We start from the raw sequence: 26,459 nt of genomic DNA, 5'->3' as shown, positions 1-26,459 counted from the left end.
CCTGGCTAAAAATAAAGTTCAGATGACTCTGAATTGATCCTGTAAAGCTTTGGGATCCTACTTGGACAAATTAAGTTTGCATGCAAGGTTCCAGGACATCCTCAGAGAGGTCCCTCACAAAATCACGACCTTGAGCCCTGTTCAGGGAGCATTGAGGGCATTATTACAGGATGACCAGCAGAGAGCGGGGTATATTGCATTTACCTTTTCCTGAGCCATCAGCCTGGGAGAGCTTCAGAAGCTAATATTGGGGTGCAATTAGATGCACAAAATCTGGGTTTCTTCAGGGAGTCCTTCACAGAGAAAGCCCTGAGTTTTGTTCTGTCTGTGTAGTGAGATCCCTGTCACTGGAAAACTTTAGAGTCTGGCTAACCATTTGTTGGGATATTGTAGGAAAGTCTTCTGCTCAGGTATGGGTCCGACTGCCTGGCTTTTGAGGCTTCTTCAAATTTCATCCAACCTTTCTAGACTTCAGTTTCCTCTGTGAAATAAGGATGTTGGTCCTGTTTCTTTATAGGGTGTGTGTGTGGGAACTATGAGTATGGAGCAAAGCATATAATGTCAGATTTTCTCAATATGGGGATTAGTTTATTTAAATTGTTTAATTTATTTTCCTCTTTTAAGAAATTGCTCTCTAATAGAGAGAAAGGGGATACATTGAAAAATGTAGGTATTTTATTTAACTTTGTATTTCCCAATTCATTAAAAGATAATTTTCAACATTCACCTCTGCAAAACCTTGTGCTCCAAATTTTCTCCCTCCCTCCCTTCTGACCCTTCCCCTCTCATCTAGACACCAAGCAATCCAATATAAGTTTAATATGTATAGTTCTTTTAAACATATTTCCACATTCATCATGCTGTGCAAGAAAATGTATGTATTTTTAAAATAAAAGATAGCAGTATTTATTTTTTTTTAATGATGGATTAACCAGATGGCTTCTGGGGCCCATTTCATTTCTAGATTTATAAACCTAGGACTTGCTAAAATTAAATGCTCACAAACTATGATAGACCGGTAAGAGTTATTGGGGACAGATACCTGTTAAAGTCACATCTTATGGATTACCATTGATTTCACTGCAGCCTAACTCATCCACAACTCAGCTAAGAAACTTCCCTTTCCCCTTGTTTTGCAAACTCTGAAGGATTTTACATCTTTCTAGGTAAATAAAAGTCCAAAGTTTCTGGCTCAGGGTATATAGATTAGATGAAAGAAAGGATCTTTGACCTCAGGAAAGATCACTGAGGTTCCGGGTCCTATTCTTGCCCTTGGGGTTGGACTTGAAACTTCCCAGACCTGCCACCTCTCTTAGAGTTTCTAAGGGTAAGGTACTTTGATCTAATGGGGGAAAAGCACTTTGTTAGAAGTCAGAAGACCTGGGCTATAGTTGTCACTGTCCTGCTTACTACCTTCATGACAATAAGAAAGTCATATCATCATTCTGAGTCTCAACTTCCCCATCTGTAAAATGGAGTTGAACTAAGTGATCCCTAAGGTTTCTTCTATCTTCTATCCTATTTCTATGGGAGCATAATAACAGTGCATAAAAATGTCCCCACAGGAAAGGGGAAGGGTTGGGGCCCTGAACTTCTCCCAGGGTCCTTTAGGGATTCTGGCTTGAGCATGTGTCAATGTATAGTCTGCATCTCAGAGAATGAGTACTCTAAGATGGCTAAAGGAATCCTGGGTTAGTAAAAAGAAAATGGGACTTGCAAACAGGAGACTTGGATTCAAACCTAGCTCTGATGCTTATTAAGTCTGTGATTTAGGGCAAATCTCCTCCCCAGTCTGGGTTTTAGTTTCTCTTTCAGCAAACTTAGTTGGGACATCCACATCAACCATCCTAATTGCTAGTATTCATATCATGCTTTCAGGTTTGCAAAGTACTTTTTAGCTGTTATCTCACTTGATATACAGTAAGCTCAAAATGGATATGTGGCCAAGTTATAGACCATATTATAAAACAATTACAGGAGGTTGGGAAGAGATTCTTTTCACAGGTATTGATAAGGGAAGGGCTCTTGCTGAAACAAAGGAGAGATGATCATAGGAGATAAAATAAACAGTTTTGATTACGTGAAATTAAAGGTTTTACACAAATAAGAACAATGCAACAGGAATTAGAACAGAAAGTTATTTGGGGGGGGGAACCTTTAAAGCAAATTTCTCTGATAACAGTCTAATATCTAAGAAATGTAGGGAATAGATATACCTAGAAGAAAGAATATAGACTCTGAAATCAGCAGGGCATTTTGAACATCCTCTCCATGTCTATGTAACAAAATGATTTTCATTAATAATCATGAAATGAAACTACTACTAATAATAATGTCCAGAAAATAGACACAATGGAAAATTCTTTTTATTAAATATTATAAATAGCTATGCCAACAAAAAAATTAAAAATGAAATAAATATTATAGTACAAAAAAGGAGAAAAAGTAATGTGTTAATACTTTAAATTAATGTGATATCCATGGTTTTTTTCCCCCCACAAAGAAGATCCTTGTAAGGTTTAGGGAACTGCCTGTCATCATATCTTCCTCCATGTCCCATGGCCCACAGCTGCCTTTTGCCCCAATCTCAGCAATCATTCCTGCTGAGAATACATTCTCCTCTTTTATTGGAGGTGCTTTTCTTAATACAATCCTTAAATCTTGAAACCAAAGCAGATCTTCCCTTGATGCTCCATTGAGTCAGAAGATCCCAATTCAAATCCTGTCTCTTATGTCAGATTACTTTGGGCAAACTAACTATCTTTCTATGACACAGTTTCTTCATCTGTAAAATGAAGTTAGATTATATTGCCTATGGAGTTCCTGCTTTAGATCAATAATTCCATGATCCTAAATAAAGCTCAGTTCCTAATGTAATGAATAGTTAATAATTGAAAAACACAGACTGTGCTATGCAGTTTATTAGCAAAACAGGCATAATAAATGGGTCAGTGGACTTCCCAGTCAGCCCACTGGGAATATACCTAAATACCAAGTAAGATGGATTTTTATTAAAAAAAAAATCAAGTAATGCCAATTAATTAAAAGAAAACAATAGGATACAAAATTAAGTAACCTAATTTCTAATTGGAAGGATGGGGGCTTTCCTGGTTGGGAGGAGAGAGAACAGTGAATCTTGGTCAGCTTGGAAAGGTGGCAAGTAAGTGTCAAGATCTTTCTTTTCCTAGTATTGAGAGATGTTGATTAATTGTATCTACCTGCATTTATGAAACAACAGATGATTTGTACCATCTAGTTTCCCATGGATGATTTGCAGAAAAACAAGGAGAAGAATATAAAATAGAGTTGGTGTTCATGAGACAAATCTGATGGTTCTCTTTCTTCTCACAATAAACCAACCCCATTTTTGTAACTGGTCTCTATTTCTTGGAAATTAATGTCCAGTAGATGAGAATGAGACATAAAAATGGGCTGTCTCAGAAGAAAGTGATTTTCCATCCATTGAAGATTTTCAATCTTCAATAAATCATGTCTGGCACATGTTGGAGTGAAGATAGAATGTAAGCTCCTTTAGAAAAGGTAGCACAATGGTGGGTCCATAGTAGATATTTAATAAATGCTTATTGACTGTTTTATATCTATGGTGACTTTGTATCTACCAGCTGGTAAAACTTAAAGGTCATTTGATGGACTGTATTTGGATCATCCAAGGACCAATCTGGTCAAGGGCAGAGATGGCTAGCAGGTCCACAATTTTCTGGGATTCCAGGTCCCACACTAAGACATGGGCAGCTACTGTCTGCAGTTGTAGAAGGAAGATCTATCTTCCTGAAATCACAAATAGATGAACTTTAATGTGTAAAGTGTTTGAAGGTTGGTAACCTCATTTGATATAAGTACTTGTGTGACAATGAACAAGTGACTTAACCCACCTGGACTTCAGTTTCCTTATTTGTTAAGTAAGGGCATCCCCTGAGGTTCCTTCCAGCTCTAGAGAAGTGATATGATCTCTGAGTTCTTTACACCTAAAATGCTCTCCTGCTTCACCTCAACTTCTCTGGCTTCCTTCAAGATTCAGCTGAAATGCTCCCTTCTTCAAAAAGCTTTTTCTAATCTTCCTAGCTCATGCTGCCTTCTCACAGATTACCTTCCATCCTACTCCTCTGTATATGTGTATGTGTATACATATACACATATATGCATACATATATGTATCACACACACACACACACACACACACACATATATATATATCTTGTCTACCTTGATATTTACATATTATCTTCCCCATTAGATTATCAATTTCTTGAGGGCCGGGACTATTTTCTGCTTTTTTTTGAATCCCCGATGCTTGGTACAATGTTGGGCACATGGAAAAGACTTTAAAAATGCTTGTTATCTGACTAATATAATATGTTGTAATATGAAAAGGTGTATGACATGGCATTATTCTTAGAAACCTATCATAGAACTTGGAAAGGGCTTCAGCTCAAAAGACATCTCTCCGAACTCTTACTGGGGCAGAATTCCCCTTCATTTCCTTCCCCAACAAATGACCATCCAGCCTATCCTCAAAAACATTCCCCCTCAAATTTACTTTGTATCTCAAGTGTTCATATCTTTTTGTACACGTGGCCTCTCCTGATAGAAGATAAGCTTCTTGAGACTAGGAACTGTTCACTGTTATCTTTGTGTCCCAGGTCTTAGCACAGTCTCTGACACAGAGTAAGCACTTAATAAATGTTTGATGATTGATTGGTCTCCAATGCTAGGAAATTTGCTGCCTTTCAGGACAACTTATTGATAGTTGGGATACTTTTTCCTTATACAGATCAAAAACCAACCTCTCTTCAATCTCCATCAATTTTTTCCTAGTTTTCTCTTCCGGGAATAGGAGTAAAGAAGATAAGAGGGTTTAGTACTATCTGCAGTTTTGTTTGCAATGGGATATTGCATGTACTATTAGACATAGGGAACTTGTTGCTAAATTTTGCTGAATTATTTTTTTTCTTTTTTAATCTTTTTACAAGCTTCCTTCAGATTTTGGATGACGGTCAAGTGTGTAGGTGTGTGAGGGTATGTGAGAAAAATTCAGAAATGAAGCCAAATTTTTTTAAATAGGTAAAGAAAAAAGTCCTCCCAACCCTTCATGTTGGGAGACATTGAATTGGACAATGACTTGCCAATCATTGAAAAATTAATACTAATAGAATCAATATATTTAGAGATCATCTAAAAACTGCATCTTCATTAGCCTTGTCTGCTCTGACAATTTTGTCTTTTTATTTATTTCATGAATCGTGGTGACCACAGTGTTTTTTTTACTGTATGGTCATTTTCCAATGATGAGTTTGTCTTTGTTCAGCAAGGCTTGACCCTGGGTGGCAGGTACAGACTGTCACTGGAAACCTTTTCAATTTGGAAGAACCCATCATTACTTAGAGTCTGCAAACACAATTGACTCAAAATGTTCAATATCAAAATATTATTTATTGTGATCTTAATCATCAAAAAACACAAACATTTCAATAATGAAAAATAAGAAAGAGGATTATAGAATAGACAATGGACTTCTATTATGGACAATTTTGTTTTTTAAATAAATATATATTAACTTCTATAAGTTAATTGTAAAATTGCCCTATTATGTGTCTTCCTGCTCCTCTTTTTGCTCTCTTATTTGCACATTAAAAATTACTATTGATGCTTTGATGTTTTTTAATACTTTAATCCAACAGTTCTCTCCAATAGAAAATTTCTTTTGTAATAATTTTATATCATCAGCAGCAATGAACACCCATATCTTATGTATATCTCAATCTAGGAATTCTTTATCTTTCCTTTTCCCCTCTTCTGCCAAACTTCCTAGGAGGGTACCCTAATACCTCAGTTTCCAATCTCTCTTTCCTCTTTAACTCTTCCCCATCCCTCATGACCAGTATTCACTCAAATGTCCCAACCTAGTAAATCTCCAGCACAATGCATCTCACATCTCCCCTTTGCATTTAAACAGACCCCATCCTGATTCAGGGTCTCTTTACTTCTCATCTGGACTATCTCACTAGCCTCCCAAGTGTCTCCCTTATTTTAATCTCTTTCTTTTCAAACTCATCAATAAATGAAGCAGTAAATCAGGAAAATATATTAAACATCTGCTATGTGTTGAACACTGTGCTCAGCACTGGTGATATGAAGACAAAAATAAAACTCTCTCTACCCTTCCAAAGCTTACATTTCATTAGGAAAGATAATATGTCCATGTATAATAAGTATATTAAGAATAAATGGATATAACACAAATACAAAGTATTTTTAAGGAATTCAAAGTAGGGAAGGAGAGCACCAGCAGTTGGGGGAGTCAGAAAAGGTACTGGTGCTTAAGAGAAAAGCTTTCTTACCTCTTATACTCCTATTTCTAGAGGGGAGAACTAGGAGAAACTGATGGAAATTGAAGAGAGGTCGATTTTTGATCTACATAAGGAAAAAAATATCCAAATTTTGAATATGTTGCTCTGGAAGGCAGCAAATTTTGGCTGACAAAATGATATGTTGATACTATGGATCTAACAGTGTTTCTCTTGTAGTTAAAAATTTTCACTTGCTCTCTAGTGCCTAAAAAAACAAACAAAAAAAGCTACAACATCCTCAGCAAGGCCTTTAAAGCACTTTCTTTCTGCCTCCAGATTATCTTTCTAGAATTATTTTATATTACTGCCTTCCATACATTTTTCATTCTAGTCAAACTGGTTCATTTGTTGTTCCCTTGTCTAGTATTTCATCTCATTTTCATTTTCATTTTCTTTTCACAGGTTATCCTGAATGCCTGAAAGGCTCCTCTTCCTCCCGTCTGCTTCTTAGAATCCCTACCTTCCTTTATAGTTCAGTTTATAAGCTACTACTTTTGTGAATGTTTCCCCATTTCCTCTAGTTGTTGGTTCCCTCTTTCTCTCTCTCTTTCTTTCTCTCTGTCTCTGTCTCTCTTTCTTTCTCAGATCATATTGTGTCCATCTTTTTTTTTTTTAATTGTGTCTCTTCCCCCAAAAGTGTGAAGTTCCTTGAGGGCAGAAATTTTATTGATTTCCACTTTTGTATTCCCAGGATCTGGCACAGTATCCTACATATATCAGGAATCTAGTAAAAGCTTCCTGAATTAAACAGAAATAAGATGGATGCCTTCAAGTAAATTGAATTGCCTTCAAGAACCCCATGGTCTCATGCTCAGCTTCTTAAAAACTGTGGTTTGTGACCCCATATGGAATCTCAGAACTGAATATAGATCATGAAATTATGATTTATTATCAGTAAATTTTAATTTTTAAAATGTTAATTAATCAGTGAAGTTTAATTTGTATATCTATTTTATATACCTATATACCTGGGAGTCACATAAACATTTCTTAGGTGCAAGGGGGGTCACAAGTAGAAAACGTTTAAGAAGCCCTGATCTCATTAGCACCTGAATAGGGCTGTCATGAAAATATAAATGTACAAAAGTATGCCCAACTTGGCATGGTATTAATTTTATAGAAAGTCATTTCTTTATAGATGTTTTCCAAGTTTAATTTTTTACATATAACAGTTTTATGTATTTTAAATAGGCCATGATGCATCTTTATTAGTGTTCCACCTTTCTTTTTTTTTAATAATATTTTATTTCTTCCAAATGCATGTAAAGATAGATTTCAATGTTTATTTTTGTAAAACTTTGCATTCCAAATTTTTCTCCTTTCCTCCCTTAACTACCCCCTTCCCCAAGAAAATAAGTAGTCTTAATCTTTTAAGGTTAAATATGTGCAATTCTTTTAAAGATATTTCCTTATTTGTTGTGTTGTGCAAGAAAAATAAGATCAAAAGGGAAAAAAACCATGAAAAAGAAAAAAAAAAAAAAAAAACAAGCAAATCACCACCACCAACAAAAACGTGAAAATTCTATGTTTCGATTCACATTTAGTCTCCATGGTTCTCTCTGGATGCTTATGATATTTTCTTACCCAAGTCTGTTGGAATTGCTTTGAATCATCTCATTGTTGAAAAGAGCCAAGTCCATCACAGCTGATTATCATATAAGTTTGTTGTTGCTGTGTACAATTTCTCTTGGTTCTGCTTACTTAACTCAGCATCAGTTCATTTAAGTCTTTCCAGACTTCTCTGAAATCAGCCTGCTCATCATTCATATTCATATACTATAACTTATTCAACCATTCCCCAACTAATGGACATCCACTCAATTTCCAATTCCTTGCCATTACAAAAAAAGCTGCTACAGTGTGCCAGTTTTCTTAAGATGGGACTCCTGGGAGATTCCATAATATGAGATTTCTAAAGCCATTAAGATGAGGAGGGTGCTTACTGCTCTAACGGTTGGTATTTCCCTAGCTCATCAAGACAGTGGACCTGGACCCAACCCAGAACTATATTGCCGGCTTCCACCCACATGGTGTTTTGGCTGCTGGACCCTTCATCAATTTCTGTACTGAAGCCACCAATTTTTCATCTTTGTTTCCTGGGATCCGATCCCACCTGATGATGCTGACTTTGTGGTTTCGAATTCCCATCTTCAGGGACTATATCCTGACTGGAGGTAGGTTTCTTCCCTTTCCCATTTCCTCATTGCCAATGTCTACCCATACCTGATTTAAGAAGGAGGATGTCTCTGTACAGTGACTTGGTTCACAAAGATAGAAAGACTCATTAAAAGAAACCAGCCAGGAGTACTTATCTTTCTACCAAGGTAATGACCTCTGATATTCAGATAAGAGAAATTGTGGGTAGATGGGAAAAGCATTTTAGTACTAAGTGTTGGGAGACATTGAATTAGACAGCCAGAGCCAGGAATACTGATCCATGGATGATAGGATGGAATTAGGGAACCCAGGCTCAAGTTCTGAGTCAGTTATTTACTATCTTTTGGATCATTTAATGCTTTTGCCTCAGTTTCCTCTGTAAAGTTGAGGGTTTGGACTAGTTGATCTCTAAAGTAATTTCTAGCTCTAAATTTATGATCCTGTGAAAGACTTCATTTGTTAAGCATTTACTGTGTTCCAATAATTTTCTAAGTGCTTGGGATACAAAGAAAGACAAAAAATAGTCCCTCCACTCAAGGAGCTTAAAATCTAATAGGGGAGCCAAGATGAAAACAATTTTGAACAAAGCAAATAAATACAGAATAACTTGGATGTAATTTCTTTTAATTTTTTTAATTGAAGCTTTTTAATTTCAAAACATATACAAGGATAATTCACCATTGCCCCTTGCAAAACCTTGTGTTCCAATTTTCCCCCTTCCCCTACCCCAGTCCTAAATGGCAAGTAATCTAATATATGTTAAATATGGTGAAAATGTATGTAAATCCAATATAGGGATTCATATTTATACAATTATCTTACTGCCAAAGAAGAATCAGATCAAAAAGGAAAAAAAAATGAGAAAGAAAATAAAATTCAAGCGAACCACAACAAAAAAAGTGAAAATACTGTGTTGTGATCCACACTCAGTTTGGAAGTAATTTCTGAGGGAAGGTAAGCCCAGATGTGTGTTCATAAATATTTGCCAATTGTTCAGAAACCTGTTTGTTTTGGCTCTGGCACATCTCTGGAAGGCATTTAGATTAAGCAGATAATGGGATTTTAGGTGAACCTGGAAAGAAGTCGGGGAAGCCAGGAAGCTGAACTTAGCATTCTAGGCATGTGGAATAGCCAATGAAAATGCCTGGGGTCAGCCTAGGGAGTGTCTTGTACAAAGAACAGCAAGGAATCTAAGTGGAGGTATGTATGTGGTAGGCAAGTAATAATAAACAAGAATTTTAAAAAACAAACAGGATTTTCCATTTGATTCTGAAGATAATAGAGAGCCATTAGAATCAGGAGAGTGGTATGCCACTTTAGGAAGATCACTGATATTAGAATGGAAGTGGGCCTAAAGCAGGGAGATTACTTGCAATAATCCAGGCTTTCCGGGGAGGGGAAGGGAGCAAATACTCCGGAAAATACAAAAAGAGGGTGGCAGGACATGCAACAGAAATTAAGAGGGTAGGAGGGAGGGGGCGGGTCAAGGAGGACACCTAACCTGGATGGACTAGGAGAATGGTAGGACACTTGACAATTATAGGGAAATTAGGAAGAGAGGAGGGTTTGGGGTGAAAGATAATGAGTTCAGTTTTGGACAAACTGAATTTAAAATGTCTATTTGACATTCACTTTGAGATGTCCAATAGTGTTGGAGATTCAAGTCTGGACATGAAGAAAGAGGTAGGGATAAATAAGTAGATCTAAAAATTATCAGTATAGAGAGGATAATTGAATCCACAAGAGCTGATGAAATGGCCAAGTGAAATAATATGGGAGAAATGACAAAAAAGAAAACTTTTTCCAGAATGCATATTGACAGTTTGACATGGACACAATATAAATTGAGTATATAAGCACTGGGACATGCCTTGAATGGAAGAATGAATTATTTAGGGAGTACAATACCAGACAGCTTCCTCAGGAAGATTAGTTTGGCAATGGGTGAATAATGTAGATCATTGAAGAGGACAAGAAGAATTTTCTAGATGGGGATAATAGCAAATGCAAAGGCACAGATCATGAAATAGGTCAGCAGGAACAGAAAACAACTCTTTGCTACAATAAAGGGTTCACTTTGGGGGGTCATGAGAAAGATCGATAATATGAATAACTCACATTTCTCTAACCATTTAAAGTATTTGATTCATTTTCTCTACAATATTCCTGTAAGAAAAATCATACATGTGTCCTCCTTTTACAGAAAAGGAAACTGAGGCTGAGAGAGAGAAAATAGTTTACTCATAGCTACTCAGCTATTAAGTTTCAGAGTTGACACGAAGTCTGTTATTTTTTCCACTATCCTTGATGACCTTTGAAACATGGAGAGAATATTTAAAAAACATATTATAAACCTTGTTCTGGGACACACTGTAATCTCCCCCTTTCAGTTGCTTTCCCATGTAATGACTGACCTGGGACCTAGAGGATGCTATGGCCCTTCCTGATTTGTATCAAAGCCGACAAATAGGGTGGGGTGTCACCATCATGCAAGACAGTGCCTTTGTCTCCTCTGCTCCCTAATCCCTGCCTCCTTTAGGTCTAGTCACGTCAGAGAAGGAGTGTGTTTCATACTTGCTGAGCAAGAAGGAAGGTGGAAACTTGCTAGTGGTCATTGTGGGAGGTGCCCAGGAGGCCCTGGATGCTCGACCTGGAAACTACACACTGTTACTGAGGAACCGAAAAGGATTTGTTAGACTTGCTTTGCTTCATGGGTAAGGTCCAATCTTAATTTTTTTAGTCACTTTAAGACCAGTATGTCTTATCTTCTTATATCTTATATTATGTTGAAATGCCAAAAAAATAATATTTTATTTTTTTTAACATGTTGCCAATGAGAACATAGATCCCTACCCTTCTCCCCCCTCAAAAAACCCTTCAAATAAAAAATATATATATTTTAAAAGAGTATGTTTCAATCTGTATTCAGATACAATGAGTTCTTTTTCTAGACATAGATAGCATCTTTCCTCATAAGTCTTTCAGAATAGTCTTGGATCATTGTATGTCTGAAAGGAGCAAAGTAATTCACAGCTGATCATCCCACAACATTGCTATTACTTATTACTTTGTATATCCAGTGCATTTCTCTTTGCTTGAGTTCATGGAGGACTTTCCAGATTTTTCTGAGAGCATCCTACTCATAAAAAAAATTGTATGTTAACAAGGAGACTCCGGGTCCACACTTATCCCTTCCACATTGTAGGGATTAGGGCCTAATTGCCCCCCTCCCCTTACCTGGAAAATCCATGCAAAAATTTTTGGCTCCTCTTTTGTATCAGAGAAAAAGTTTGAAATTTTTATTTCTATTTCTTTTATGGAATGTTTATAGTATCTTATTGTAAAATTTGAGTTAAATATTTGGTAATAGGCTACATTGTACAATACTATAGATATAACTTTATACATTTCTGAATTTCTAAATTTTTTCTCTGTTGCCTGCTGACTTTCTCATGTCATCTGTTGCTTCTGCAAAACTCCCCAAAACTTCCTATTTAATTTTTATGCTAACTTACTATGAGGAAAATCACAATATGGAAGGGATAACTGTATCTTTTTTACTTTATGAGAAAAATAGACAGCTGCTCCTTCTAACTCAGTGCTCAGTCTCTTTGTAGTTCCCTCTCTTGGGATGGAAGGAGGCATCTGAGGCCATATGAGCCTTTAGCAAGGTTATCTAAAAGTTTGTCACCCTTGTGAAGACCGAATGATTGATACACCATCACAAGTCCTTCAGCACTGAGCACATATCCCCAGCAGTAGCCAAAGGAACTCACCTGAGCTCCAGGCTGACTCAATGGAGTATGCTCCACCCCCACAACATTTGTATTCACTTATCTATAAATATGTTGTTTTTCTTTCCCTCCTCTGTGACTCTTTATGAGAATGTACACTTCTTGAAGTTAGGGGTTATTTCCTTATTATTATTATTACCATTAGTCTCCAGCACAGTGCTTTAAAAATTGCCTGTTGTTATTGACTGATTCCAGTTCAGAACAAAGTGGCCTTTAAATCATCTTCTAATTCTAGGATCCTGGGATGCTATGGGTACCTGAAGGGAATGTGGGGCATTAAGGGTTGAGTGCCTTGTAAGGATGGGATCAGGGATTGTGGCCTCAGGTTTCCTCACAGCACCCTCTAATGGCCATTGACCAGAACTCCTGGAGAAGTGGCCTTGGTGCTGAACTCGGGATTCCTTCCTAGGCACTAACTCACCTCTGCTTCATCTCCTGTCTCTCTAGGGCAAGTCTGTTGCCAATATTCTCCTTTGGGGAGAATGAACTCTTTGACCAAATTGACAATCCCCACGGGTCCTGGCTACGTTGGTGCCAGGAAAAACTGCAGAAGGTCATGGGCATCTCCCTCCCGCTCTTCCATGGCCGAGGGATTTTCCAGTACAATTTTGGCCTGCTCCCTTACCGAAGGCAAATCACTAGTATTGGTAAGTTACAGGGATGCCAAAGGATGTGGGACTGGACCCCAAGCATCCCACTTTTCAAGCTCCATCCTTACCTAGGTTCCAGCATAGCCCCCAAGCACAGCCACCTTCCCCTGCTAGTCTCCAAGACCCTCTTCCATGGAAGCCAATAGAAAAGATGTTTTGTCCTAAGACCATAGTACTTAAATCTGACAGGAAATGCAATCCAACCTTTTCATCTTATAGATGAAAAAACTGAACTCAAAGGGCAAAAGTAATTCTTCCCAAATGTGCCCAGGCAGTAAACAGAGAAACCAGAAGGCTCTTTTCATCAGCTTGAGTTGGAGTCAGGCACCAACAAGCAATGATTTATGAAGTATCGAAATTAGAAGGAACAGCCTTCAGGGTCAGCCAGCCCAAAGCAACATGCCCAACAATTTCCACTTGAACTTACCAGGGATGGGCAGCTCACTACCCCTCAGGCAGCCTATTTTACTTTGGATGACTAGGTTGTTATTCCTTTCTTCCTTATATGGAGAAATAGATATCTGCTGTTTAGACTTAAAGCATCATAGATTTATAGCTTAGAGACTTTAGATCACCTAGTCCAATACCTTCATCTTATTTTATTGATTTGTTTCTTTTTAATTCTTGTTGTTTTTTGGTTCTGTCACTTACTTCCTAAGTCATTTACGTTTATAGGACCCAGATGACTTAGGAAGTAAATGAGAGAACCAGGCTTCCAACCAGGCTTTCCATTGTGCTGTGTATGTTAGCCTGAGCACTTCCCTGATTATCCCTAGGTTCTGCTCCAGTACAGAATGTACCTTCTTCTTCCACAAGAAAGCACTTTGTAAATCTTAAAGATCTAGATAATGTCAGTTATTATTATAGAATCATAATGTAATATATTCAAATGTGGATTTTTATTAATTGTTGTTATTATTTATAACAATAATAATTACTAGCATATAAATACCACCTGCTATGTGCCAGGCATAAGCCAGTGCTACTCCAGCACACTGAAGCCCATCAAGCTTTGCCATCAATATGTACAAATTGAAAGTAAATTGATACTGAGATATAGTCTTAAAGCACTCTTTAATGAAAGAATGACATGCATTTTAATGTCTGGGATTAATGACAGTTGTTTTGGCTGTTCATAGGTTTTATTCATTTCATGCTTAGTTCTGATGAGTGGAATTATTTTTGGAAAGGGAAATATTACCGTATTACAAAGTAATTTATTATCATTACAATGAATATTTTTATCATTATAATTTTATGCCTCAAAAAATGTTCATATAGATCTTTTCCGTACTCTTAGATTATGGCTCTTCTATACTTTGGTAGACTATTTAATGAGTTGATGTGGCTGAAAATCTAGAAGCCCTAGAGAGAGGCCCTTCCTATTTCCCTAGGCTAGTTCTTAGAGGAAGATCTATATTCAAAGTTTTTCTAGCTTAGTAGAATCTATCAAACTATTGCTGCCCTTATTGTTATTACCATTATTAATATTTTTGGCTTCAGCATTTACTAGATAAACCTTGGGAGAGAGTCAGTCAATATCACGAAGCCTCAATTTCCTTATTTGTAAAGTGAGCATATGAATTTTTGCACTACCAAGCTCATACAGAAAGAGGGTGTGGAATTAAATGGCATGTAGGAGATAAAGCAGATAGAATGCTGGACCTAGAATCAGAATGATTCGAATTCAAATTTGGCTTCAAACACTTAATAGCTAGGTGGTTCTTGGCAAGTGATGACTTTTATGTCAATTATCCTCATATGCAAAATGGCTGTAAATAGCATCCACTTTCCAGGACTGCTGTGAAGATGAACATTTATAAAACACTTTTCAAATTTTAAAGTGTTATATAAATTCTAACTATTATTATTATTATTATTATTATGGAAACAGAAAAACACAGAGAAAAAGAGACAGAGAGGGAGGAGGAGGAGAAGGAAAGAAGGAAAGAGAGAGAGAAACAGATAGAGGGAGGAGAGGGAGAAAGAGAGAAGGGAGAAGAAAAGAGATAGAGACAGAAAAAGACAAACAGAGGGAGAAGGAGAGAGAGGAAGACAGAGGGAGGAGGAGGAGAGAGAGAAGGAGACAGAGACAGATTGGGTAGCATATGGGGGATGACAGAGTGCTGCTTCTGAAGTCAGAAAGATTTGAGTTCAAATTTGGCCTCAAAAATAAATAGCTGTATAACTGGGCAAATGACAATCTCCAGTCATCTCAATTATCTTAATATGGAAAATATATATAACAATAGAATCTACCTTCCAAAGTTGTAGTGAGTCTTAATAAAGCACTTTGCAAACTTTAGGTAGGGATAGGGAGATGGAGAGACATGAACTAGAAATAAAGACAGAGACAGAGAACATTTCTTAATTGCTTGCTAGACACTCTACTAAGCATTGAGAATACAAATACAAGCAGAGAAGACAGCCCTCCTCTCAAGGAGCTTACATTCCAATGGAGGAAGACTATATCTAGAACTAAAAAAGAGAGGGATGGAAAGATCCACCTGAAGGAAGAGAGCATGAGAAGTTGCCTGGTGCCCTGTGTCCTGGAGAGATGAGGCAGTGAAGCTTACCTATAAGAGTCAGTGGCCTGAGCAATGGATAGTGTTCTGGACTTGGAGTCAGAAAATTTGGATTCCAACACATAGCTCATTTTACAGATGAGGAAACTGAGGTTAACAGGGTTAAGTGACTTGCCTAAGGTCATAGATTAGTAAATATGTGAAGCCAGATTTGAACTCAAGAAGAAGAATCTTGCTGATTGATTCCAAGCCCAGTGCTCTATTCACTGAGCCCCTTAGCTGCCCCTTTTCCTATTACCAATGCCCGTTCAATCCCTAAGCATTCAGTAGCCCTAACCTAGAGAGTTTGAGCATCCATGGTACTTGGAAATGCTTCTTAGCACATCACTGGATGAATTCCATTTGGCAGGCAAATAAATGAAGACCAAATGTATTATTAGCCTAGGGTGTCACATATGATTGTTGGTGTGTGTCAGTTTAGACCCAAGAGTTTGTCCATTTACCAGAGTTCTGTTTCTTGGGTGAAGGAAGTACATAAGTTTTCTCACTCTCTCCTTCTGCTTTGTTTCTCCCAGTGGGGAAACCCATCAAGGTGAAGCAAAATATCAACCCATCCCAAGAGGAAGTGGACCGTCTGCACCAGCAGTACATGACAGAACTATGCAACCTCTTTGAAGCCCACAAGACCAAATACAATATCCCCCCGGAGCAGCACCTGGAGTTTCGATGAGCCCACCACCTGCCATGCTCTTCCTCTGCCCTGTCCTTGTGTGACATCAAAAAATAATGGAGTCTTGACTAGCAACTGTGGTGCCAAAGCAAACAAAAGAAACAATTCACACCCATCTTTTTCATACTTAAAGGATCATAGATTTAGAGAATATAGAATCCAGCCCCTTTATTTTATAGATGAGGAAATAGAACCCCAGAGATGGAAAGTGACTTATCTAAGATGACACAATTTTTAGATGTCAGAAACAGGATCCAAATTAAGGTTTTGACTCCAAAGACATTTATCTGCTTAGCTGCTCCATAATTCATGATATGAAAAAATATCTAAAGTAGTTAAGAAATCTTCAATTTGGGGGTTCTGAAAATTGAGGAATGGTGGGGAAACTACAAATCAATACAACTATTTTGGAAAGCAATTTCAAGTCATTCAAATAAAGGGACTAAAATGTTGATGCCCTTTATTCTAGAGATTCTACTGTTGGTCATGTACCCCAAGGGAGGGCATTGATAAAAAGAAAGGCACCAGATACACCAAAATATTGCTATCAGCACTTTTTTGGCAGCTAGGAACTAAAAACAAAATAGCTGCCCATTTATTAGGGAATGGCTAAATAAACTGTGTTCCATGAATGTAATAGGATGTTACTGTGCTATAAGAAATTATATGTGTGCTGAATACAGAGAAGTAGGAAAAGATCTCCATGAACTGATAGAGTGAAGTAAGCAGACCCTAGAAAACAATATTCACAGTAACAACAACGAGAATGGAAAGAACAACTACAAACCAATCAAAACTGAAAGTTGACAGAATTACAAAAAAATAAACAACCCAAAGAGTTATGAAAAGATTACTTTTCCAAGTCCTTTGCAGAGAGGGAAGCTGTATAGGTATGGAATATCAAATCTGTGGTCAAAATTTTTCAAGTATTGGTTTTTCTCTTTTTTCCCCCTCATCTTCCTCTTTTTTAAAAAAGCAATCTTTTGTTATATGGGATGGCTCTCTGGGAGGTAGAAAGAGAGAGAAGCATTCAGAGAAAAATTCAAACAATGTAAAGGCAAAAATGTCATTAAACATTTTGTTTTTAAAATCTTCAATTGAATGGGAATGGGAAGAAAAAATTTAGTTATTATAACTACGAATCAGATGCTTGGGCCACACTTACAGTTTCATCACTACAGAATGGATAATTGCTTGACTAATTCTGAAGCTCTAGCATTGAATGATAAAAGGTGAGTTCTGAATCATAGGATCTTCTCTCTTCTGAACCTACCATTGGCTGCTCTATTCCTAGGCATCTAGAGGCTGAAAAGTTGTTTTTATTGTTTAGTCATGTCCTGCTCTTTGTGTTGCCATCAACCACAGAACACAAAGCACCTTCTATTATCCACTGTGTTCTCAAAGTCCAAGTTTATATTCATTTCTTCTGTAACACTATCCAGCTCATCTTTTCCTTTTGCCTTCAATCTTTCTCAACATCGGGGTCTTTTCCAGTGAGTCCTGTCTTCTCATTATGTGGCCAAAGTATTTAAGCTTCAGTTTCAATATTTGATTTCTGCTGCCCAAAGGCAATCTCAGACATCTTCTCCAGCACCACAATTCCAAAGCACTGATTCTACAGCACTCAGCTTTCCTTATAGTTCAACTCTCACAACCATACATTGTTGCTGGAATACCCATAACTTTGACCATTTGGAGCTTTGTGGGCAAGGTGACATCTCTGCTTTTTAATGTGTTATCCAGATTTACCATAGCTTTTCTTCCAGGAAATAAGCATCTTTTAATTTTAATTTCATGATTGCAATCACTGCCTACAATGATATTTTGTTAAGGACCATCCCTAGATGAAGGGGCAGGTCAGTTCTCCAAGAGCCTCCACAGCTGTGAATCATGACATTTGAAGGAGTTGCAAAGCAGCCCTTACTTTTGCAGATGTTCCTTGTGGATTGGGAATGAAATAAAATTGGAGGCAAGAGGGAAGAGGTCAAAGAACAGCAACTGCCTCTTAGTCTTCTTGTATCATCATCATCATCATCCACTCACATGAAGAGATCCATTTTACAGGTCTGAGTTAGACCTCCAGCAGCCACTGGCAAGTGACTCCCATATCACAACAATTTTTGGAGCCAAGAATATAAAAGCTGACACAGCTTCCATTTCTTGTTGCTCTATTTGCCAGGAAGTAATGGGATCAGTTGCCAAGATCTTAGTTTTCTTGATATTAAACTTCAAGATAGCTTTTACAGTCTCCTCTTTCACCTGCATCAAGAAGCTTCTTAATTCTTATTCACTTTCAACCATCAGAGTGATATCATCTGCATATCTGAGACTGTTGATAATTCTGGCTATTGATTTATCCAGAAGGGCATTTCACACGATGTACTTTATATATTCACTCCTTAAGAATTTTGCTGCTGTGAGACAGACCCAGTTGCTTGGCCGAATTATTACTCAGCAAAGTAAATCATAAGTTCCCAAGACGTTTTTAGTTGGTTTCTTTGAGAGGCAATATGGAATATTGCGTAGAACAATGGATTTGGAATCAAGATCTGGGTGATTCTCAGAAACTTAATAGTTATGAGATTCTGAGCAATTCTCTTGACTATCTGGCCTGTTTCCTCTTTGTGAAATAAAGGGGATGGATTCAGTGGCATCTAAGACTCCTAGCTCTAGCTAGATATGAACAATTTTCAGATGATGAAATTAAAGCCATCTATAGTCATATGAAAAAATGTTCTAAATCACTGTTGATTAGAAAAATTCAAATTAAAACAACTCTGAAATACCACCTCATCAGATTGGCTAAGATGACAGGAAAAGAGAGCGATAAATGTTGGAAGGGATGTGGGAAAACTGGGACACTAATGCATTGTTGGTGGAGTTATGAACTGATCCAATTTTTCTGGAGAACAGTTTGGAACTGTTCCCAAAGGGCTGTAAAACTGTGCATACCCAGCAGTGTTTCTACTGGGTGTGTGTCCCAAAGAGATCATAAAAAAGAGAAAAGAACCCACATTTACAAAATGTTTGTAGTAGCCTTTTATGTGGTGGCAAAGAATTGGAAAATGAGTGGATGCCCATCCATCAAGGAATGACTGAATAAGTTAAGAGTATATGAAAGAAATGAAATGAACAGGCTGATTTCAGAAAAGCCTAAAAAGACTTACATGAATTGGTGCTGAGTGAAGTGAGCAGAACCAGGATAACATTATGTGTAGCAATAACAAGATTATGTGATGATCAGCTATGATAGGTTTAGTTCTTAGAAATTCAGTGATCCAAAGCAATTTCAATAAATATTGCATGCACAGAGAGAACTTTGGAGACAGTGCAAATTGAAACATTACTTTCACCTCTTCTGTTTTTTCTTTCTCGTGATTTCCCCCCATTATTCTGATTTTTCTCTCCCAGGAGACGCATATGGAGATATGTAAAAAATGAATGTATATGTATAATTTAAAAAACAAATAAAATTACTGAGGCTATGGGAGTGAATGAAATTGCTGAAAGAAAAGAGAGTTGGGCCCAAGGCCATGCCCTCCATCTCCTAATTTTACTTCTAAGAAAAACTTAATTATCTGATTCCCATAGCACCCAGTGACTTGCCTCTGAGGACAATATCTTTGAATCCCCAGTAGATACTTAAATATCTGGTTTGTTCTGGGGAGAATTGGAGCCGGCTTGAACTCATGCTGGAGAGTCAATTGTTATGCCTTAGCAATCAGGAATAAACTTTATAATGCAGATTAAAATAAAACTGCTGTGTGTATGCATCATTTCCCCCCAGGGCAATTGATTGTTGAATATTTATCAGAATACCCTTGGTTCACTGAATTGAACTATTTATCAGATAAGGTCGGATCTGAACAGGTCTTTCAGTGTGCCACTGGATGTCTCTGCTGACTTGTGTCCTGAGCTACAAGGCCCGATAGACTTTAATGACTTCTCACTGGCTGGTTGGCCTCCATTCATATTTTATGGAAATTTTAGTATCTGACCCTCCCCAATGAATAAGCACTACTTTCCCTCTGAGATCCTAAGGGAAGGTGGATCAAAACAAGTTGGTGAATTCAGGTAAAGCTTGCATAGAAATTAGTGGCAGCCCCCTCCCCAACCCACTTTAGGGAACCATGTAATCACTAGGTTTATCAGACTTTGGCATTTTACATCCTTTGTATTGCTTGAACTCTCCTGAGCTAATAAATCGATGTATTGATACTGATTCATTGTGGGCTAAATTTAATAAAAGTTTCCATCTATGCTTATTGCTGGGTTGCCCCAGCCTCAGTCTTTAAGGATGTCTGAGCATAAATCTATTAGCATCTGTGAGGCTGCGTTTCCTTGGAGGTTGTGGGACCCTGGGTGTGGCTGGGAAGGGACAGAGTAGCCACACAAGCAGAAATGGATTGATGTTGCCATGTACATCCTTGGCCCATTCAACAGCAGATTTGTCTTGTCCTCGACTAAGCTTAGTGTCTGAGAGGGAGCCTGTCATGTTTGGTTATAACTAAGCTAGTAGACCCCAAACAGGCAAAGTGGGGCATTTGGTCCCCTGCAGATCTGCCTTTACTGTGTTTGGATGCTCTTCACCATCCAGATCCCCTCTAGATAAAGTAATGTGTTTACACATTGATAGTCATGAAGAACTCGGGATGTGGAGATCCAGATGCATGAATGAATGGAAAAATCATTAAGCATTTATTCTGGACAAGGCACTGTACTAAGTGATGAGGACATAAAGACTTACAAAAAGATAGTGTCCATCTTCAAGGACCTTGCATTCAGTTGGGAAGACAATACAGATGGCAGTATCCTAATTACCTATCTCCTCACTAATCTGTTCTGGGCAGGTCAACTGTCCTCCATTAGGTGACTTTCATCCTGGCCTTTCTTGGGAGACTGGGTCTCTGATCTACCCTTTATGGGACTAATTAGAAACATGAAAATGTCAATCATACTCTCTCTAAGTCTTTATCTTCACAGTATATCCAGACATCCAGATACTTCACCTGCCTATCTCCACTGACATGATCCTTTAGACTTGGATCAGCACTTTCCACACTTGACCTATTCACCCCCTTCCCAATACTCCAGAACAAAATTATCTTCCCTGGTCATCTCTCCCTTCTATGCATTGTCTTTCCCATTAAATGTAAAGTCCTTGAAAACAGACAGTTTTTAAAAATCCCACTCCTTAGTATGGAGCCTGACATAGATAAGTTTAATAATAAATGCTTATTCATTCATTCTCTCTTCCACATTAAATATCCCAACTTCCTCCTTGTCATTTATATATATATACATATATATATATACATATATGTATATATATATATATATATATATATATATACATACACACATACACGTATGTATGTATTTTAGCTATCAATGTATTTTTTTTAATCTTGGGACTCCCATATATAGTAGATATTTAATTATGTTTGCTGTTGCTCCTGTGGTCTGATCTCTAGCCCGTTTATCATCCTAGTTCATATCTTCTGGACATGCTATGGCTTGTCAGGGCCCTCCTAAAATATGGACCAACAACTGAACTCATCATTCTTCTACACAAGCATTACTGAGTTGAACTAAATCTTTCACTATTATCTGACATACTTCTAAAGCTGTCATACCCCTTTAGCCCCAACGATTGTTTCCTGTGGCATAAATGTCCTGGCCAGGAACGCCTTATCTAAAGACATTTCCTCACTGAAAATTTCCTCTACCAATGAAATTACAGCTTTTATTTGGGAGAAATTAAGTTTAAAGTTCCTTTCCTATTCTGACAGTGTACATTCTAAGGTAACAGATCCCCTCACATTGGAAGTCTGCAGACAATAGACTAGAGGACCACTTGTGGGAAGAGGAAATGCCAGTACTGATATAAGATAGATCCCTCCCTTCTAAGATTCTCTCATATTTTGTGTTTTAGGGGCCCTTCTTCCATCTATAACATCCTCTATCATAAGGTCACTTCCACTCTCTCTTTTAAGGTCCCTTCTGGTTCTGACATTCTATACTAGAAAATCTCTTTCAGAGCCATTTGATCTGCTTCACCTCTAAGATGCTATAACCCTAACCTTGGCTATTGGGGAATTAACTGATTTTGCAAGGGCTCCTCATAGGTTACTATAACTACTATTTCAGTTTTTACAATTTATAACATTCTTTCCATGGGGAAAATATTTTCCCAATCTCAACTCAGAAATACAGAAACAAATCTTTCTGGGCACTAGTACAATCAGAGAAACCAGGGTAGGGAATATATAGGACACCATTGGTTTATCTAATACAATGGCTGGCCAAGGACCTTTTGATTGAAGCCCTAGGAGCTAGCAACCTCTGCCAATCCCTAACCTTTGCCTGCCCTTGTGGTTTACCTTGGATTCATTGCTCTAGGATTCCCTGCCAATCAAATCAATAAGTATTTATTGAACACCTACTAAGTGAAAGACACTATACTTGCTGGAGATGTGGGACTTTGATTTTAGGAAGATTGCTTTGATAGCTAAGTGGAGGATGGACTAGGGGAAAAAAAAACTTGAGGCAAAAAGACCAACCAGGAGGCTATTTTAACAGTTTTTGGGGGGAGGGGGATTTTTTTTTATGGGGATCTGCTCTGTGTCAGTGGAAGGAAAGGGCCAAATTTGAGAGGAGCTGCAAAGGTAGAAGTGATAGGGCTTGTCAACAGATTAGATATGAGGAGGTGGTAGAGAAAGTGAGGATTTGTTGATACCTAGCCTCTGATACTGTGCTACATGAAGGTTGGTGGTGCTGTTGACATTAATAGGCATAGAAGTAAATGGGTCAAATGAGGGTTTTTCTTGTGGCTTTGTTTTTTAGTTTGGAGGATACGTAGGTGTGTTTATAGGCAGCAGGGATATAGTAGACAGGGAGAAATTCAAGAGTAAGAATGATTTTTTAAAAACCATCTAACACAGAAAACAGGAAGGAATGAGATCATTTGTCCATTTATACAAGGCAAAGAAAGGGATCATCTTTTTGTGTGACACTGTAAAGGTGGAGATAATGTCAGGTGTCATCTTAGTGAGGTGACCTTAGTGAGGTCACTACTTAGTGAGTAGTGAGAACAGAAGAGGGAGTTTTTGGAAAATGACCTCAATTTTTTCAATGAAATACTAGGCAAGGTTTGCAGCTCAGAGGGTGGGAGAGGGGGAGCCATAAAAGTTTTGTGGAAGGATGAAAAGGTTTGTAAAAATCGATGTGGTGAAGTGCTATGAATCAGTTACAAAGGAGTCAAAAGGTTGCCTTGCCACATTGAGGTCCCAGGTGAGATTATGGAACATAGATAGTCTGTACTGTAAATTTGCAACCCATTTTTCTCAGTGGAGGAAACTAAGCACCCCAATATTTTAATACCATTTCCACTTCTGAAAATTATTATTGTTGAAAATAATTATTTATAAAAATATTATTACTGAAAATAAGTTTTCAACTATAATCTAGATTAGGGTAACCTATTTTAGCCCTATTCTAGATTAGTGGGATGGGGATGGAGGAAAGGACTTTCTAATGTTCCCTCCTTCTCTCTCTGTCTCTGTCTCTATCTCTGTCTCTCTGTCTCTGTCTGTCTCTCTCTGTGTGTCTCTCTGTCCCTGTCTCTCCCTTTCTCTCTCTCTCTCTTTCTCTCTTTTTCCCTTTCTTTTCCCTCTCTCCCTTCTTCCCTCTCCACACTCCTCACCCTATCCCCCACTCTGGCCTAAGAAGAAAAAGAAGATAGAAGATGAAGACAAGGAAGTAAAGATTTTGGCTGCCTCCATGAAGGGAGTGATGGAAAAAGACTGAGGAGAAAGGTTTAAGGACTAGAAACGAAGAATCAGAAAACAAAAGGGGGGCTGGTGTGTCTTCCCGTAAAGGGAGGGAAATTTTAAGAGCGTTTGTAGGAGACAGGAGCAGGAGGAGGCCTTCAGCAGAGATCAGCTTCTTCCAGATTACCAACAGACCCCTCCCATCCCATGAGAAACTGGACAGCTGCTGTATAGATGGCCATCTCCACCTTCATCTCCAGTTTACCCCACTCTGTAGACCTTTATATGCACCCAGAAAATCAGAGCCATCACTGGCCAGTCTAAATATATTTGCATTATGAAATTATTTGAGAAAATCAGGGCTTATTGGAAAAGACAGCTAGTATTTGATATTATGGCAACATATTTAGAAACTGCAAAAGTAAGTTTGGGTAAAGGCTTAACTGGATCAAAACTATTCTAAAACTATTCTTGAATATAATCAGTATATAATACCAAAAGTTATCAAATTTTCTATGTAAGGTAATTTGGAAATGCATTCATTTAAATTGATGAAAAGTGGCAATAAGTTGTGTTTCATGTTTTAAATTGAATATACATTATTATTGTGTTCCTAAATTATTTTTGTATTGGGAATTTGAAGATACCTTTGTTTCTGAAATGTCATTAACTTATGTAAAAAGGAAATTATCATTTTCATATTAATCACTATGATATGTATAATGAATGTATTAATAATTTAGATTTCTAAGAGCTGTCTTTTCTGGCTAGGGAGTCAGAAATCCACAATGCAGCTTAAAATTATCCTTCATTCAGTGGCTAACAGAAAAGTGTTCCTGTCACAGAACTATGGTTCTGTGACCTGGGGAAGGATTAGTCACACCCCTCAAGATTTGAAACAATACAAGGATTGTTGTATTATCTTCATCTTCATGGACATCTTCATGTCTATCAGGACTTGGTCTTGTCCTGAGAAACTGCTCAAACCCTGGGAATGATTATATTGTAATCATCTTCCCATCCCTTTCCAGTTATGATTTATGTATAAAATTTCTATCTTTCTTGCAACGGGCAAGGTCTCCCACCTAGTAGAGCTTCCATTTTGCAAACTGCATCCCTCACTCTGAAAGTGATTAATTAAACTTCTACTTGATCTCTAAAAACCTGTCTCTAGGCATACTTTGTGCAGCTTTAGCTATTCACAAGTTAGAGATCAATACCGAAAATTCTGTTAACACTTGAAAAATGATACTCAGAGAGCATCATAATTATATCATTTAAAAAATAACTTCTCTTTTAATTTGGATGTTGTTACATTATGAATTGGTTCATGTTTTAAAAAATGGTCAAAATGCATGAAAACTGTTAAATATTTAATTAGCTATATTTGGCCGTAAGTGGATGATAATAACAATATACTGTTTTGGAGAGAATGTAATAAAAACCTTTAAACTGTCATTATTTGTGAAGTTTTTAAGACTTTCTGTTTGGGCAGGTTCATAGCATCCTATTAGCCCTGCCGCTATGATTTGTAAAATGCTAAAGTAATGAAGTTTGAGAAGCTAGGACCACTCTCAGTTGAAATGGGAGAATTTACAAGTTTGCTTCTAGTAAAGATTATTTGACCAGCTCTTATGAAAATTATGCATTTGTACCTATTAAAGAATAGTATGTATTGAAGTTACATCTTTAGTTACAATAGACCTTAGACAGACTATTTCATTTTTGCTTTGCGGGTTAACAGACAATACAGATTGGAGGTTTCCTATAGTCAATATTTTTCTTGGATTTTGAGTGAATGATCACATATATAACAGCTAGGAGATGCCCTGGATAGAATTCAGGGTCTGGAGTCAAGAAGATTCATTTTTCTGAATTCAGATCTCCCCTATCTATGTGACCCTGGACAAATCACTTTACCTTGTTTGCCTCAGTTTTCTCATCTGTAAAATGAGCTGGAGAAGAAAATGGCAAATCATTACAGTTTCTCTGCCAAGAAAATCTCAAATGGGGTCATAAAGAGTTGGACACAACTGAAGGGACAATCATGTATTCACTTTATGTGTGAAACTTTAACACATATTTATTCTTAATTTGTAAACTAAGGATAAGTAGGATGTCCTTATATGTGTTCACTGTTAACTCTTATTGCAACATATGAAGTATAATAATAATATCCTAGATTGTGTGAATAAACAGTGGAAATTTGTTGTTACAAACTAAATCTATTCACTAATAGATTAATACTAAAACACCCTTGTTACTATAATGGGATGCAAGTATGAAAAATCTTACTATTTTAAATCTGCATTTGTGCTTAACTCCATATCCTAAGCAAATAAGTAGATAAGTTCTTAGATTTGCCATCTGCTTGCTAATAGTTATATATTCATTATTTTTTTATTCTTATCCACCCACCTACATATATCTATATATACACATACAAACACCATGCATACATAT

At 37.4% G+C, this 26,459-nt stretch overlaps 1 protein-coding gene across 2 annotated transcripts in view; it reads left to right on the top strand.

Annotated features, from left to right (window-relative positions):
• MOGAT2 (monoacylglycerol O-acyltransferase 2) overlaps window positions 1-17,302 on the top strand; it is a 37,332-nt gene extending 20,030 nt beyond the window's left edge. For both annotated transcript variants that reach the window (XM_003766886.3, XM_031961369.1), the window contains exons 3-6: window positions 8,338-8,542; window positions 11,065-11,239; window positions 12,767-12,966; window positions 16,070-17,302. In XM_003766886.3, the coding sequence (XP_003766934.1) occupies window positions 8,338-8,542; window positions 11,065-11,239; window positions 12,767-12,966; window positions 16,070-16,224 (735 nt within the window). In that variant the 3' untranslated portion in view covers window positions 16,225-17,302. The remainder of the gene's footprint in view (window positions 1-8,337; window positions 8,543-11,064; window positions 11,240-12,766; window positions 12,967-16,069) is intronic.
• The last annotated feature ends 9,157 nt before the right edge of the window (window positions 17,303-26,459 follow it).

This window comes from Sarcophilus harrisii, chromosome 3, assembly GCF_902635505.1.
Source record: "Sarcophilus harrisii chromosome 3, mSarHar1.11, whole genome shotgun sequence".
NCBI lineage: Eukaryota > Metazoa > Chordata > Mammalia > Dasyuromorphia > Dasyuridae > Sarcophilus > Sarcophilus harrisii.
This window is presented reverse-complemented; position numbering and strand designations above follow the sequence as displayed.